Source organism: Rhincodon typus, chromosome 8 (assembly GCF_021869965.1).
Source record: "Rhincodon typus isolate 14 chromosome 8, sRhiTyp1.1, whole genome shotgun sequence".
NCBI classification, from domain to species: domain Eukaryota; kingdom Metazoa; phylum Chordata; class Chondrichthyes; order Orectolobiformes; family Rhincodontidae; genus Rhincodon; species Rhincodon typus.
Genome location: NC_063339.1, coordinates 3,130,060 through 3,145,398, shown reverse-complemented (window position 1 = coordinate 3,145,398; position 15,339 = coordinate 3,130,060). Strand labels below are relative to the sequence as shown.

Sequence of the window (15,339 nt, the reverse complement as noted above, 5' to 3'; positions counted from 1 at the left end):
TTTTTTTTTACAACAGATACAGTTACGGAGAGGCGATGGCCTAGTGTTATTACTGCTGGACAGTTAATCCAGAGACCCAGATATGTTTGGGGGGCCAGGGATCCAATCCCGCCACGGCAGATGGCGAAGTTTGAATTCATTAAAATATCTGGAATTAAGAATCTAAAGATGACCACAAATCCATTGCCGACTGTTGGAAAAAACCCATCTGGTTCACTAATGTCCTTTAGGGAAGGAAACTGCCATCCTTACCTGGTCTGGCCTACATGTGACTTCAGACCCACAGCAATGTGGTTGACTCTTAACTGCCCTCTGGGCAAAAAGGGGTGGGCAATACATGCTGGCCTGGCCAGTGACGCCATCATCCAATGAGTTTAAAAAAACTATTTCCTCAAGTGGCTGAATCTAGAAAGAGAAGGCAGCACCTTAAAGTTAGAGATGGACTATTTCCAAATGAAAATCAAGGGCACTTTTTTTCCCACATGGGATTTTGGATCCTGCAGGTTGACTGGAGTTTTCAAGGCTGAGATTAGTAAGTGTATCACCAGATATGGAGCAAATGTGTGTATACAGATGAGATACAGATCAGGCGTGGTCAATTTGAATGGAGAAACAGCCCAGTAAGCTGAATGGCCTCCTGAAATGATCACTGTTTGAATGACTTGCAGCAAAATACATGGACAACACATTGATTATACACCACTTTGCGAAAACATGGGAATGTGATGTTGTTACATAGTTGCATTGTACCTGCCTTTACACAAAAGTTGGAGATGATAATAGACAGAATAGTGATAACAAAACAAACAGAACAAAGACCAATGAATAATCCTATGGGAGTGAGAGATGAAAAGAGATATACAGTAGTATAGTGGTTAAGGTACAGGACTAGGAAGCCAGAGATTGCACGTTCAAATCTTACTGAGGAAGTTTGAAAAATGTGAAAGTGAAAAGTACGCATAGAAATAAACAGTGATTTTTTTTTTTCAGATTGTGGTGAAAACTGAGTCGCTCACAAACATCACTAAGGAATGGAAAACTTGTGTCTTCACCAGTATGGACCTACAGATAGTTAACACAGACAAAAGCAGAAAATACTAAGCAGGTTTGGCAGATCAGTGGAGATAGAGTTGACATTTTGAGTCCAATTTAAATCTTTTATTTGGTTGACTCAATTGCCTTTTAAAATGGCGCAGGCAACGATAGCCAGTTAGGGACATAAGACCAAGGAGAAGAAGTAGGCCATTTGGCTCTTTGAGTCTCTATCACCGTTCAATAAGATCTGGTTTTTATCCACTGTCTTGTGTGCACCCCCCAAAACCCTCAATTCCCTTACCCACCATAAATCTGTCTCAATTAAACTCAATGACCCTGCCTCCACTGCTTTATGAGGTGAGAGAGCTGCAGAGACTAACAATCACTGAGAAAATATTCTCATCTCCATCTTAAATAGAAACACAGAAAACAGGAATAGGAGTAGGCCATTCAGCTATGCACCACCATGCAATATGATCATGACTGATCATGCAATTTCAATAATCCATTCCCACTTTTTCTCAATACCCCTTGACCCGTTTAGCTGCAAGAGTCATGTCCAGCTTCCACTTGAATATATCTAATGAACTGGCCCCAACAGCTTCCTGTGGGAGAGAATTCCACAGGTTCACAACTTGCCAAGTGAAGAAATTCTTCCTCATCTCTGTCCTGAATAGCTTACCCCTTATCCTTAGACTGCGACCCCCTATTTCTGGACTTCCCCAACATCGGGAACATTCTTCCCACATCTAGCCTGTCCAGTTCCATCAGGATTTTATATGTTTCCATGAGGACACCCCTCCTTCTTCTAAATTCCAGTAGTAAAAGCCCAGTCGATCATAGGTCAGTCCTGCCATCCTGGGAATCAGTCTGGTGAACCCTTGCTGGTCTCCCTCAATAGCAAGAATGTCCTTCCTCAGACTAGGAGCCCAAAACTGCACATAATACTCAAGGTGCGGCCTCACCAAGGCTCTGAATAACTACAGCAAGACATTTCTACTCCTATGCTCAAATCCTCTTGCTATGAAGGTCAGCATATCATTACCATTCCTCACCACGTGCATGCCAACCTTCAGCAACTGATCCACCGTGACACTCGGATCTCGTTGCACCTCACCTTTTCCTAAACTGTCACCATTCAGATAATAATCTGCCTTCCTGCTTTTGTTCTTAACTGTTCTTAAATTGTGTCCCCTAGTAGTAGTCTTGTCACAAGAGGGAAAATCCAACTACTACCCATCTACCAAGTTGCCTCAGGACCTTGTATGTTTTGATAAGGTCACCTCCCGTTCTGCTAAACTCCAATGAAACGCAGGAATTAGCAAGCAAACCTCCAAACTGCTTCTAAAGCAATTATATTGTTTTTCCAGATGGAAAACCTTTCAAAACTTGATTGGGAGAGGCTATTCACAGGCTGTGAAGTGGGAATTCTTTAAAAGTGAGATAACGAGAGTTGAGAGACAGTATGTTCCTGTTAGAGAGAAGGGCAAGGCTAGTAGGTGTAGGGAATGTTGCATGTTGACGGAAGTTGAGGCTTTGGTCAAGAGGGCAATTAGGAGGGCAAAAAAGGATGTGAGCGTGCTTTGGCAAATAGAGTTAAGGAGAATCCAGAGAGATTCTATAAGTACATTAAGGGCAAAAGAGTAATTAGGGAGAGAATAGGGCCCCTTAAAGATCAACATGGCCACCTACGTGTGGAGCCACAGGAGACGGGTGAGATACTAAACAAATATTTTGTATCAGTACTTACTGTGGAGAATGACATGGAAGCTAGGGAATTTACGGAAATAAATATAGATTGCTGTGGCACTTGCTGAGATATTTGTATCGTTGACAGCCACAGGTGAAATGCCAGAAGACTGGAGGGTAGCTAGTGTGATGCCATTATTTGAGAAAGGCTGTAAGGAAATGCCAGGAAACTAAAGACCAGTCAGCCTTATGTCAGTGGTGGGTAAGTTGTTGGACAGGATTCTGAGGGACAGAATTTACATGCATTTGAAAAGGCAAGTCCTGATTAGGGATAATCAACATGGCTTTGTGTGTGGGAAATCACGTCTCTCTAAGTTGACTGAGTTTTTGAAGAGGTGACAAAGAAGACTGATGAAGACAGAATGGTAGACATTGTCTATATGGACTTCAGCAAAGCATTTGACAAGGTTCAACATGGTAGACTAGTTAGTAAGGTTGTTTCGCATGGGATCCACGGACAGCTAGCCAATTGGATACAAAATTGGCTTGAAGGTAGGAGACAGAGGGTGGTGGTAGAGGGTGGCTTTTTGGACCAAAGACTGCAACCACCGGTGTACCACAAGGATTGGCGCCGAGTCCACTGCTTTTCCACATTTATATAAATGATTTCAATGTGAATAGAGGAGGCATGTTTAGTCAGTTTGCAGATGACACCAAAATTGGTGGTGTAGATCTCAGAAGATTATCCCAGAGTATAACAAGACCTTGATCAGATTGTCCAACGGGCCGAGGTGTGATAGATGGAGTTTAGATAAATGTGAAGGGTTGCATTTTGATAAGGCAAACCAGGGCAGGGCTTACATAGTTAATGGTTGGGACCTGGGGAGTGTTGCCGAGCAAAAAGACCTTGTGGTTCAGGCACGTAGTTCCTTGAAAGTGGCATCACAGGTAGACAGGTTGGTGAAGAAGGCATATAGGAGTTGGGACATCATGATGCGGCTATACAGGATGTTGGTGAGGTCACTTTTAGAGTACTGCATATAGTTCTAGACGCCCTGCTATAGGAAAGGTGTTATTAAACTGGAAAGGATGCAGAAAAGGTTTACAAGAATGTTACCAGGCTGAAGGGTTTGAGTTATAAGGAGAGGTTGGATAGGCTGGGATGTTTTTCCCTAGAGTGTAAGGAGTTGAAGTGTGACCTTGTTGAGGTGTATAAAATCATGAGAGACACAGATAAGGTGAATAACCAAGATCTTTTCCTTAGGGTAGGGGTGTCCAAAACTAAAGGGCATAGGTTTAAGGTGAGAGGGAAAAGATTTAAAAAGGACCTAAGGGGCAATGTTTTCACACAGAGAACATAAGAACATAAGAACTAGGAGCAGGAGTAGGCCGTCTGGCCCTTCGAGCCTGCTCCGCCATTCAATAAGATCATGGCTGATCTTTTCGTGGACTCAGATCCACTTACCCGCGTTCTCACCGTAACCCTTAATTCCTTTATTGTCCAAAAAAAATCTACCTTTTCTTTAAAAACGTTTACTGAAGTAGCGTCAACTACTTCACTAGGCAAGGAATTCCATAGATTAACAACTCTCTGGGTGAAGAAATTCCTTCTCAATTCAGTCCTAAATCTGCTCCCTCTAATCTTGAGGCTATACCCTCTTGTCCTAGCTTCACCTGTCAGTGGAAACATCCTCCCTACTTCTATCTTATCTATTCCCTTCATAATTTTATATGTTTCTATAAGATCCCCCCTCAATCTTCTGAATTCCAATGAATATAATCCAAATCTACTCAGTCTCTCCTCATAAGCCAACCCCCTCAACTCCGGAATCAACATAGTGAACATCCTTTGCACCCCGTCCAGTGCCAATACGAGGGTGGCTCGTGTATGGAATGAACTGCCAGAGGAAATGGTAGAGGCAGACACCGTTACAACATTTAAAATACATTTGGACAGGTACATGAATAGGAAAGGTTTAGAGGGATAGTGGCCAATCGCAGGCAAATGGGACTAGCTTAGTTTGGGAAACCTGGTCAATATGGATGAGTTAGACCAAAGTGTCTGTATCTGTGCTATGACTCAATGACTCGGTATTGTTTCTGGAAGCTTGCTATGATGAAATCAGCTGTTGTGTTCCCTACACTACGTCAGTGACTACACTTCAAAACATATCTCTATGGCAGTGAAGCACTTTGGGACATGAGAGGCTTCAAATGGCTTTGGTGGCCAATTCTGACCTTTGCCATTCTGCACGCATGTAAACATTAGGTAAAGGACTGAACTTTGCAGAAGATTCAAAATTGCTCCAAAATTGTCTCATTCTTCACTGACAAGCACTTGCTAATAAGTATGATTGTCAACCTCGGAAATTACATGTCACTGGTCATGGGTTCTATGTGTCCTTGTGTGGCTAACATGCCTGATCCTACAGCCAAATCTCCTACCACATATTTGGCAGGTGTTTCTGGATGTGGAATTGGTCCTTGGTCTTGAGATCATTGGCATTCTATTTTCCAGGTCCTTTCTGTATTTTTCTTACCAACGTGTATTCTCAAAGAACTGTACCCCTTCATACAGCAGTTTCCTCCAAACGAGGGTGTCCAATGCATTGATATATGTGTTGCATTTCTTGAGGAAAGAGTTCAGGGAATCTTTGAAATGCTTCCTTTGTCCTATTCAATTGCTTTCCTTGAGGCAAGTCAAGATGATCTGCTTTGGTAGTTGGAACCCAGGCATTCCAAACACGTGGCTAGCCCAGTGGAGTTGGTTTCGGATGGCCATGGCCTTGATTGGCTGCTTCAAGTACACTGATGTTAGTATACCTGTCCTCTCAGATGATGTGGAGAAGCCATCTTGAACAATATTGATGATACTTCTCAAGGGTCTTGTGGTGGCATCTATACATACTCCAAGTTTCTGAGCCATCTTGATGAGCTAGAGGGGATAACGGCCTTATACACGAGGATATTGTATCAGCACGGATGTCGCAGTCATTGAAGATTCTTATCCTTCGGCGTCCGAAGATTGTGGTCACAGAAGGGATACAATGCACACACGTACAGCAGATAATCAGGAAGGTAAATGCAATGGGAGTCCTTATTTCAAGGGAACGGGAGCATAAGAGTACAAGGTGCTGAGGAGACCGCATCTGGAGAACTGGTCCCCCTATTTAAGGGAGGCAGTATAGCGAAGGTTCACTAGGATGATCCCGGTATGGAGGGATTGTCTTATAAGCAAAGATTAAACAGATTGGGACGCTACTCACTGGAGTTTCAAAGAATGAGAGGTGATCTTATTGAAACATATCAGATTCTTAACGGGTTTGACAGGGTAAATGTTGACAGGATGTTTCCCCTCGTGGGAGAGTCGAGGACCAGAGGGCACAGTCTCAGAATAAAGGGGCACCAAGTTAAGACTCTGATGAGGAAGAGTTTCTTCTCTCTGAGGGTTGAGTGTCTTTGGAACTCTTTGCCACAGGAAGCTGTGGGGGCAGAGTCTTTCTGTACATTTGAGGCTGAGACAGATAGATTCTTGATCAGTTAAGGAATCAGAGCTATAGGGAAAGGGCAGGAAAGTCAGATTAGCCATGATCCTATTGATTGGAGGAGCAGGTTTAAGGGGCTGAATGGCCTACTTCTCTTCTTATTTCTTATGCTGAATCTCCACCTTGATGTCAGCCTTAAATGACAGGTAGCTTCCCAAGTACAGGAAATGTTCCATGTTTAGGAGGATTTCTCCATTCATCATAATGAAGGGATAGACTGGAACTGATCTGGGATTAGGTGGTAAAGGAGTTGAGTCTTCTTGAGGTTGACAATGAAACCCATTCTTCAGTATGTTTCCTCGAAGTGTTAAGCAAGGCTTGAAGATTTTCTTCCAAGAGAGCAGAGTGGAGCATTAAGCTTAGGCTAAAAATTGAATGGGTAGGAGAATGATCTAATTGTAAGTAAAGTTGGTGACTGTATGCTGAAGAACTGAGGGAGGTAGGTACATTTACATAGGTCCTTTCATGACCTTGGGCTCTACCAAAACGTTGTAATTTATTACCAAGAGCAGGGGAGCTCTGTTCATCATTCTAGCCAATGTTTATCTCCCGGTTAGCATCATTGAGAATTCAGCTGGACTCTCATTGTCTAACACCCTGGATTGGGCTCATGGAGGAGCCTTTCCCTTTGGGGAAAGCATCAGCACAACTGCTTCCCGCAAGAGTCCATACCACCAAGAGGATTAGGACAGATCAAGGGAAAATAAACACGTAAAATACATTGGTACAAAAAGGCATTGCATTATATGGTTAGAAGTGAGCTTTCGATCACACACAAACTCTTCCGGCCTCATGTATATCTGGCAGATCTTTAACCAGCTGCAGTTTTTCACAGGGACTATTAAAAAGACATTTGGCAACACGCTTTATAGCCCCTCCCCTAACATGCATTGGGAAAGAAAAGTGATTTCCCATCAAATATTGGAGGCTACTTAAAAAAAAGACCAACGTCAAAAAGAGATAACACTGTGTGGAGCTGGAGGAACACAGCAGGCCAGGCAACATCAGAGGAGCAGGAAAACGTCAACTTTCCTGTTCCTCTGATGCTGCCTAATCTGGTGTTCCTCCAGCTCCACACTGTGCTATCTCTGACTCCAGCATCTGTAGTTCTTGCTACCTCTGATGTCAAAAAGGATTGCCCTAAGGAAAATGCGTCTGTTTAGCACTGCAATAAATGCCCTCACTTTACAGAAATATAGATACTGGAAGGATTGAACACTGAACTGTCATTTGTCTGGCTTCAGAGGTACTACAGCCAATTTGCACCCTGCCAGCCCTCACAATAAGCAATTAAATGTCATTGACCTGAAACATTAACTCTGTTTTTCTCTCCACAGATACTGTCAGACCTGCTGAGCTCTGCCAGTATTTTCTGTTTCTGCTTTAAATGATCAAATAGTATGTTTTAGGTGTTAAGTGCAAGATAAATGCTAACCAAGGCATGAGGAAGAACTCGCCAGTGCTTCTCCTCTTAAAGCATGTCAAAAACGTTCCGAATATTCCAAGGTTGCAAAAGGAACTCTTATGAATGCAATCCCTATTCATTTCTCAGTGATAACACCCATTTTACACACAGTGGCTCCATCCCCTATGAGAGGAATATGCAATCTACAATCTAAGCCTCAGATCAAAATCTCCTGCACCGTCAAATATCATACCCAGGAATGGACTGTAACAGCATTTCACTGACAAGAATGCATCACATTCCAGTTTCACTTTTCCCTACCCAGCCACAGACACACACTGTCAAGGCCGATCACTGGTTAATGATTAGCATTAAGTATCCCCAGCTTAGTTATCCCCCTCCTGACTGGAGTTCATTGAGTTCGACCGCAGTACTTTCACTGCTGCTCTGGCTGAGATCAGCTCACTCATCACAGGCAGCGGTTAAGCCGACCTTCCCGATCTGACTGGGTAACAAAATCATTTTATCAGAAAAAATTTTCTCATCATGTTTCTGACAAAGTACCCAATCATACAAGTGGCAAAGAGCAGCTAAACTTCCCATTCAGTGAGAATGGTGAGCTAACCCACCACACCCAATCACCTACAGCAATATGTACCAAGCTTGCTATGATGGTAAGTGAGAAGGTGCATATATGAAAGTGCGCCCACTTGGGCATTGAACAGAGTGAGAGAGAGCTAGTCATGAATGTTGTAGAAAATAGCAGTAGACCATTCAGCCCTTCAAGATAGATCCTCCATTCAATATGATCATCATTGATCATCGAATCAGTACACTGTGTCCGCATTCTCCCCATACTGATTGCTTTAGCCCTAAGACTGATATATAACTATATGTCCTGTTTGGTTGCACATCTGCCTTTACATATGAAAGAAGGGTGAAGAACCAGAGGTTGGCTGACTCCTACGGAACATGGCAACAATTCCAGAAGGAAGAAATTAACCGCCAAAAAAAAAAACTGACGAAATATGCATTAAATATGTAAATTCACCTTTTCCTGAGAGTTGACTCGCAGACCTTGACCACGCGAATGACTTCTTTAACAGTTCGCCTGAAATCGTGCATTCTAGCAGCAACCAAAAGAGCTGGAAAACACATCAGAATTCATTTCCCAAAGACTGAAAAGAAACCCCCCACCCACCACACACACACACACACACACACGAAGACTGATGTAGGCAGGCAGACAGAGGCACAGACACGAGAGAATCACAATCCAAGGAGACCAATCGCAGGCATCTTCAAATGGAGGTTATGTTTTATTTTATATAAAAGGAGCAAATATCATTAAAATATAAACCAAACTGAGTGAATCTTACTCCAAATAGGTGGGAGCTCACAGCCCTGGGTACACATGCCTCCTAACTCACGACTTTGTTTCGAAATATCTTTCTACTGGCAATATATATTTATCCTTCAGGAGAGACAGACAGAACACATAGCGTGTTGTCAGGGCTCTGCCATTCCACTCAAGTTGATAAGAGAATTGCTCATCAGTGAGCAGTGATGAACTGTTCTCCATGTCAGGGTTTCTCCTTCACAGGCCAGATCTCTGCTGTGACAGCATGAGCCACATTAGTTATTTCGCAGGTTGAAATTTGTCGCCATAAACTAGAATCTTGGCAAAATCTGACGCAAAGAGTTGGTACATTAACAAGGTAGTCAGTCAAGGCATCTCAAACAATTTGAACAGCACTCAAATATCCAAGCAAGCACATAGAAGAAATTACTTTAACTCCTTGCATACTAAGTAGAGAATTCTTACTTTTCCTGCCAAATTGGAAGTGCACTCTGCCCCTTCATAACAGGCCCATCACGATCAGAGGCATAATGGCAAACTGTGGGCTAAGCTAGCGAACCCTGAAACCCATGACTCCAAAGTACTGCACCGTCTCTGCCAAGCCTTTCTGCCTTTGCTCAATTGTTCTCCTCCCCCAGCTGTTTCAGCTATGGCTGGGATATAGTTCAACAGGTGTTTGTCAGTTTCCAGCATCTCCTCCAGCCAGTCCTCCTGAGACAGTGTGCTAGGGGTGGGGTGCTATTTCATTGCCAGAGGCAGGCATCATGTGCATACTTCCCTGTCTGGTACAGACACGTGCACTTTTAGCAGGGAGGTCAGAGTGATCAAAGGTGATGAGACTACTGGTGACAAGCACAGGTAGCTGAAAGAATGGAGCCTTCCTCCTTGTGGACAGAACAGTTCTCCTGCACCTTCATGTGACAGAGGTGGTGAAAGCCCAGAATCCAAAAGGCAAGGTCTCTCAACCCCCTACAGGTTAGATACTGCAGACCCACTGGCCTCTCCTCAGAAAGCCTCCCTTTGCTCCAAACTGTATAATCATCTATCCCATTCTCGTGAACATTTGGAAAGCACACAAATACTGACACACATGCAATTCCCAGCTGCACTGCTGATGACAAGCAAAATCACTGTGAATGTGAGGTTTCTACTCTGGCAGTGGCGCTTCTTCACTCAGCTTCTGGGAGATCAGCCACAAGGTCCTAAAAGTAAGCATTGCCAAGTCCACAGGGAATCTGGAATCTGGAATCTCACTGACACAGGTTCTAGCATTTACAATTCGAAAAATGAATTGATGGATGGAAGCGATTTACACTGCATTTCAGTCCATGCAGATTTGCTACAACTACACAACTACTTAAACTATACAACTGCTTTGGCTACAAGAAGTTAAGTTAACTTCTTCTGTGTGGTTCCTCAGTTATTTGAATGCTGTTCAAATCATATGAGATATCATACGAGTAAGGCAACGAACAGAGGAAAAATTAGTCTGTGAAAGCCGTGTTTCAACATACCAGGCCCACAGGCTAACTATAAAACTTATTAATGTACCCAGGCACCTTTCCTCATATACTTGCTTCTTAAAAATGAGGGAATCTTACTGGTATATTGCCAGTATTTGAGGTGGGTGCCCAGCCCAACACCTTCGCAGACACTGCTGACCTGTCTCCACATTAAAAATGGCAGGCAATGCATCAGGCAGCCCGCCCACCCTTGTGCCTATTGAGGTCCTTGTTTGGCTAACTGATTGTCACTGAAGAGCCTCATGTGCCTCCACCACAATAAGAAGTGGTAATAGAATTGGTAGGAGGGCAGAGCAAGCAGCACAGCAACTTCCATCATGTGGGTCACGTTCAGGAAGGAAACGAAAGGCAGGATACCTCCTCTAGGTGGTTCATCAGGTGTATACCCTTGCCTCCAAACCATCACCACCACTAAAAGACCTTGTAACCCTCGTTCTTCCCTCCCCCAACTCAAATCCAACAATACACAACCTTCTTCTATCCCTTCATGGCAAATAGTCAGAGAGATCTGAAAAAAGCCCTTCAGCCCATTGTGTCCAAGTCAGTCAAAAACAACCCCCTAACTATTCTAATCCATTTTCCAGCACTTGGCCCATAGCCTTCTATGCCTTGGCATTGCAAGTGTACATCCAAATACTGTTTCAAATATTATGAGAGTTTCTGCCTCTACCACCCTTACAGGCAGCAAGTTCCAGATTCCCATCACTTCACATCTCCTCCAGACATTCTGCTCTGTAACTTAAGTCTATGCCCCTAGTCACTGATCCCTCCACTCAGAGAAAACTTTTATTCCCATCTACCCTGTGTCCCTCACAATTTTATAAACACAATCATGTCCCCCTCAGTCTCCTCTACTCCAAGAAAAACAAGCCTGACTATCCAGTCTCTTTCCCCTCAGGGGTGTGCCACACAGGCCTGACCAAACAACTCTGACTTATATGAAATCAAGGATGCGTCACTCCATTATCTTTGGGGACTGCCTGTACTCCCTTCTCCAGATAAAAGAGTTCTAGTTTGTTCAATCTTTCCTGATAGTTATAATCTTTCAGTAGCATTTTTGTAATTTTTTCTTGTCAGTAGCTCTACGTCCTTTTTATAATCTGGAGACCAGAAATCTCCCTATTCCAAGTGTGGTTTACCCAAAATTCAATACAAGTCTATTTTGGAATGTGCAAGAGAGAGAGCGTGGTTATTAATTTTTGGAGACAGATGAGGTGAAGATGTGGGTGAAAGTATAGGCAGGTACGAGGACATAAACAAAGAAGAGGGCGAGGTACCTGCCCCACACAGTCCAGAAGGCCGCCGGCCAGTATGCATCCAGTCCCGCTTCATCCTCTGCAATAAACGCAGGGCTGTCATGGAAACCTCATGGTTCTTATCCCCAAACTCTAGCATATGGGCAAATCTTGGGATATATAAACATGGATCTGTGCAGAAAGGAAAAAAAAAAATGTTACAATGACGAGGGAAAAGAAAGAATAGAAATAAAATTCATACCCAATGTGCGTTGGTCGTCTGTGGCAGGGACAGTAGGAATCATCTCCAACCAAAGGCTCTTCTGGAAAACTGTTGTAAGATTCATAACCAACCCTACAGGTCTTTGGGAGTCCCCAAGGACCACTTGGTTTCTGACCACCTATCATCAGATTCTTTGGCACATTTACACCTCATTTCTGTTGCTGTAAAATGTATACAATAAAAACGTTAAAATTCCTGCAGTGATTTTTCTGCTATCAATTTGGTTGCAGAAATGTTAAGTCGAGCTCTCTCTCTATAGTTAGTTCCTCAGAGTGTGTGGCTGTAAGAGGTGTCTAAACATGCTCCTTTTCCGGGAAATCCCACACACAAATGTCTGAATGTGGCCACCCATTTGGCCCCCCACCTTGTGCCACTTAGTAGGGAGGCCCTGCCTGCTCTCTCAGATGAATATCGAGGATTCAAATAGGAGCATAGGAGTTGTCTGCTGCATTAGCCTATGTTTATTCCTTAATCAATCCAAAGAAACAGGTTATCTGACCATTTACCTCATTGCTGTGTGGATCTTGCAGCGAACAAACGGTCACATTTCCTACGACCCCCATCAATGAGTGCACTTCAAAAGTAACAAAAACAGAAATTGCTAGAAAAACTCAGCAGGTCTGGTAGCATCTGTGAAGAGAAACCAGAGTTAACATTTCGGGTCTGGTGACCCTTCCTCAGATTTGAATTTCTGTTTTTGTTTCTGATTTTGTTTAGTGTACACTTCAAAAGTACATAGTTGAATGGAAAGTGCTTAAAGAAACCCAAGGTCATGAAAGGTGCTACTGAAATTGGAGATTGTTCTCTCTTATATCGCAGCTGCGCAAACCTCCACATACCAACTCTACATAAAGATTCTCTGCTCTTAGTCAGTTCCTTGTCCCTGAATTTGCTTAGTCACAAATGACATCAATGGGACTGTGACAAAGATTTCTCTTCATCCCTTTGACTCACCACTCCATAGCCTACTGAACTCAACAGCTTAGATCACAGGCTATCTTCCCAGAATAAACATAAGGGACAGCAAATTCTGGAAATGTGAAACAAAAAAAAAGAGTGCTGGAGAAACACAACAGGTCTGGCAGCATTTGTGAAGTGAAAAACCGTCTTTTCAATTTGTTTTGTGTCCTTTCCTGACCTTTTCTCTCATTTGATTTGATTTATTATTATTGTCACATGAACAGAGACAATATCCAGAGAAATACCTTACATAAGTACATTGGGGTAAATGAACAGAATGTAAACTATGGTGTTACAGCTACAAGAAGGTACAGAGAAAGATCAGCTCTCACATGAGAGGTCCGCTTACTATTATGATAACAGCGGGGAAGAAGCTGTTCTTAAATCTGTTGGTACATGTTTTCAAACTTTTGTATCTTCTGCCCAATGGAAGAGGGTGGAAGAGAGTCTAAAAAGGGGTGGGAGGGATTTTTGATTATCGGACATAGCAAGAGCTGCAGATGCTGGAGTCAGAGTCAATACAGTGTGGAGCTGGAGGAACACAGCAGGCCAGGCAGCCTCAGAGGAGCAGGAAAGTCAACATTTCTGGCCTAGACCCTTCATCAGGATTGGGGAGGGGGAGGGGAGCTGGGAAATAAATAGAGGGAGAAGGGGTGGAGCTGGGGAAAGGTAGGTGGGATGGTGAAGGTGGATGCAGATAGGAAGTGATGAGGATTGGTCAATGGGAAGGTTGGGGTGGGTAGGTGGGACAGAAGATGGACAGGTTGTGTCAGGTCAAGGAGGCCGGGATGAGAGGGAGGGTTGGACACTGGATGAGGCTGGGGGTGGGGGAGATTTTGAAACTGGTGAATTCTATGTTCAGGCCATTGGGCTGTAGGCTCCCGAGGCAGAATAAGAAATGTTGTTTCTCCAGTTTGCAGGTGGTATCATTGTGACACTGGAGGAGGCCCAGGATGGACATGTCGCCCAGGGAGTGGGAGGGGGAGTTAAAATGGTTGGCAACTGGAAGATGTTGTTGAATACAGTGTACAGAGCGCAGTTGCTCCGTGAATCGGTCACCGAGTCTGCACTTGGTCTCACCGATGTACAGTAGGCCATATCGGGAGCAGAGGATACACCAGGTTGGAGGATGTACAGGTAAACCTGTCGGATTTGGAAAGTTTGTCTTGGGCCTTAGACGGAGGTGACGGGATGAGGCGTAGGGGCAGGTGTAGCACTTCCTGCGGTCGCAGGGAAAGGTGCCGGGTGTGGTGGCGTTGGTGGGGAGTGTGGAGTGGATGAGGGAGTCGCAGAGTGAGCGGTCCTCACGAAAAGCAGTTAGGGGTGGGGAGGGAAATATATCTTTGGTTGTGAGGTTGGATTGTAGGTGGTGGAAATGTCGGAGAAGATACGCTTTGATGATGAGGTGCAGGGCTGGATGAACACAGCAGGCCAAGCAGCATCATAGGAGCAGAGAGGCTGACGTTTCAGGCGTAGACCCTTCATCAGAAAAGGGGGAGGGGAAGGGGGTTCTGAAATAAATAGGGAGAGAGTGGGAGGCGGATAGAAGAGGGATAGAGGAGAGGATAGGTGGAGAGGAAACAAACAGGTCGAAGAGGCGGGGATGGAGCCAGTAAAGGTGAGCGTAGGTAGGGAGTTAGGAAGGGGATAGGTCAGTCCAGGGAGGACAGACAGGTCAAGGGGGCGGGATGAGGTTGGTCGGTAGGAGATGGAAGTGCGGCTTGAGGTGGGAGGAGGGGATAGGTGGGAGGAAGAACAGGTTAGGGAGGCAGGGACGAGCTGGACTGGTTTTGGGATGCGGTAGGGGGAGGGGAGATTTTGAAACTTCTGAAATCCACATTGATACCATTGGGCTGCAGGGTTCCCAAGCGGAATATGAGTTGCTGTTCCTGCAACCTTCGGGTGGCATCCTTGTGGCACTGCAGGAGGCCCAGGATGGACATGTCGTCTGAGGAATGGGAGGGGGAGTTGAAATGGTTCGGGACTGGGAGGTGCAGTTGTTTATTGCGAACCGAGCGTAGGTGTTCTGCAAAGCGGTCCCCGAGCCTCCGCTTGGTTTCCCCGATGTAGAGGTAGCCACACCGGGTACAGCGGATGCAGTATACCACATTGGCAGATGTGCAGGTGAACATCTGCTTGATGTGGAAAGTCTTCTTGGGGCCTGGGATGGGGGTGAAGGAGGAGGTATGGGGGCAGGTATAGCACTTCCTGCGGTTGCAGGGAAAAGTGCCGGGTGTGGTGGAGCTGGAGGGGAGTGTGGAGGGACAACTCTCTCCGTGACTCCCTTGTCCGCTCCACACTCCC

General features: G+C 44.6%; 1 protein-coding gene across 1 annotated transcript in view; it reads right to left on the bottom strand.

The window, feature by feature from the left end:
* Positions 1-15,339, bottom strand: part of LOC109917284 (transcription factor IIIB 90 kDa subunit-like) — a 311,075-nt gene that overhangs the window by 138,920 nt on the left and 156,816 nt on the right. The window contains exons 5-6 of the mRNA XM_048600010.1: positions 11,835-11,984; positions 8,726-8,819 (exon numbers count right to left, since the gene is read on the bottom strand). Of these exons, the coding sequence (XP_048455967.1) occupies positions 8,726-8,819; positions 11,835-11,984 (244 nt within the window). The remainder of the gene's footprint in view (positions 1-8,725; positions 8,820-11,834; positions 11,985-15,339) is intronic.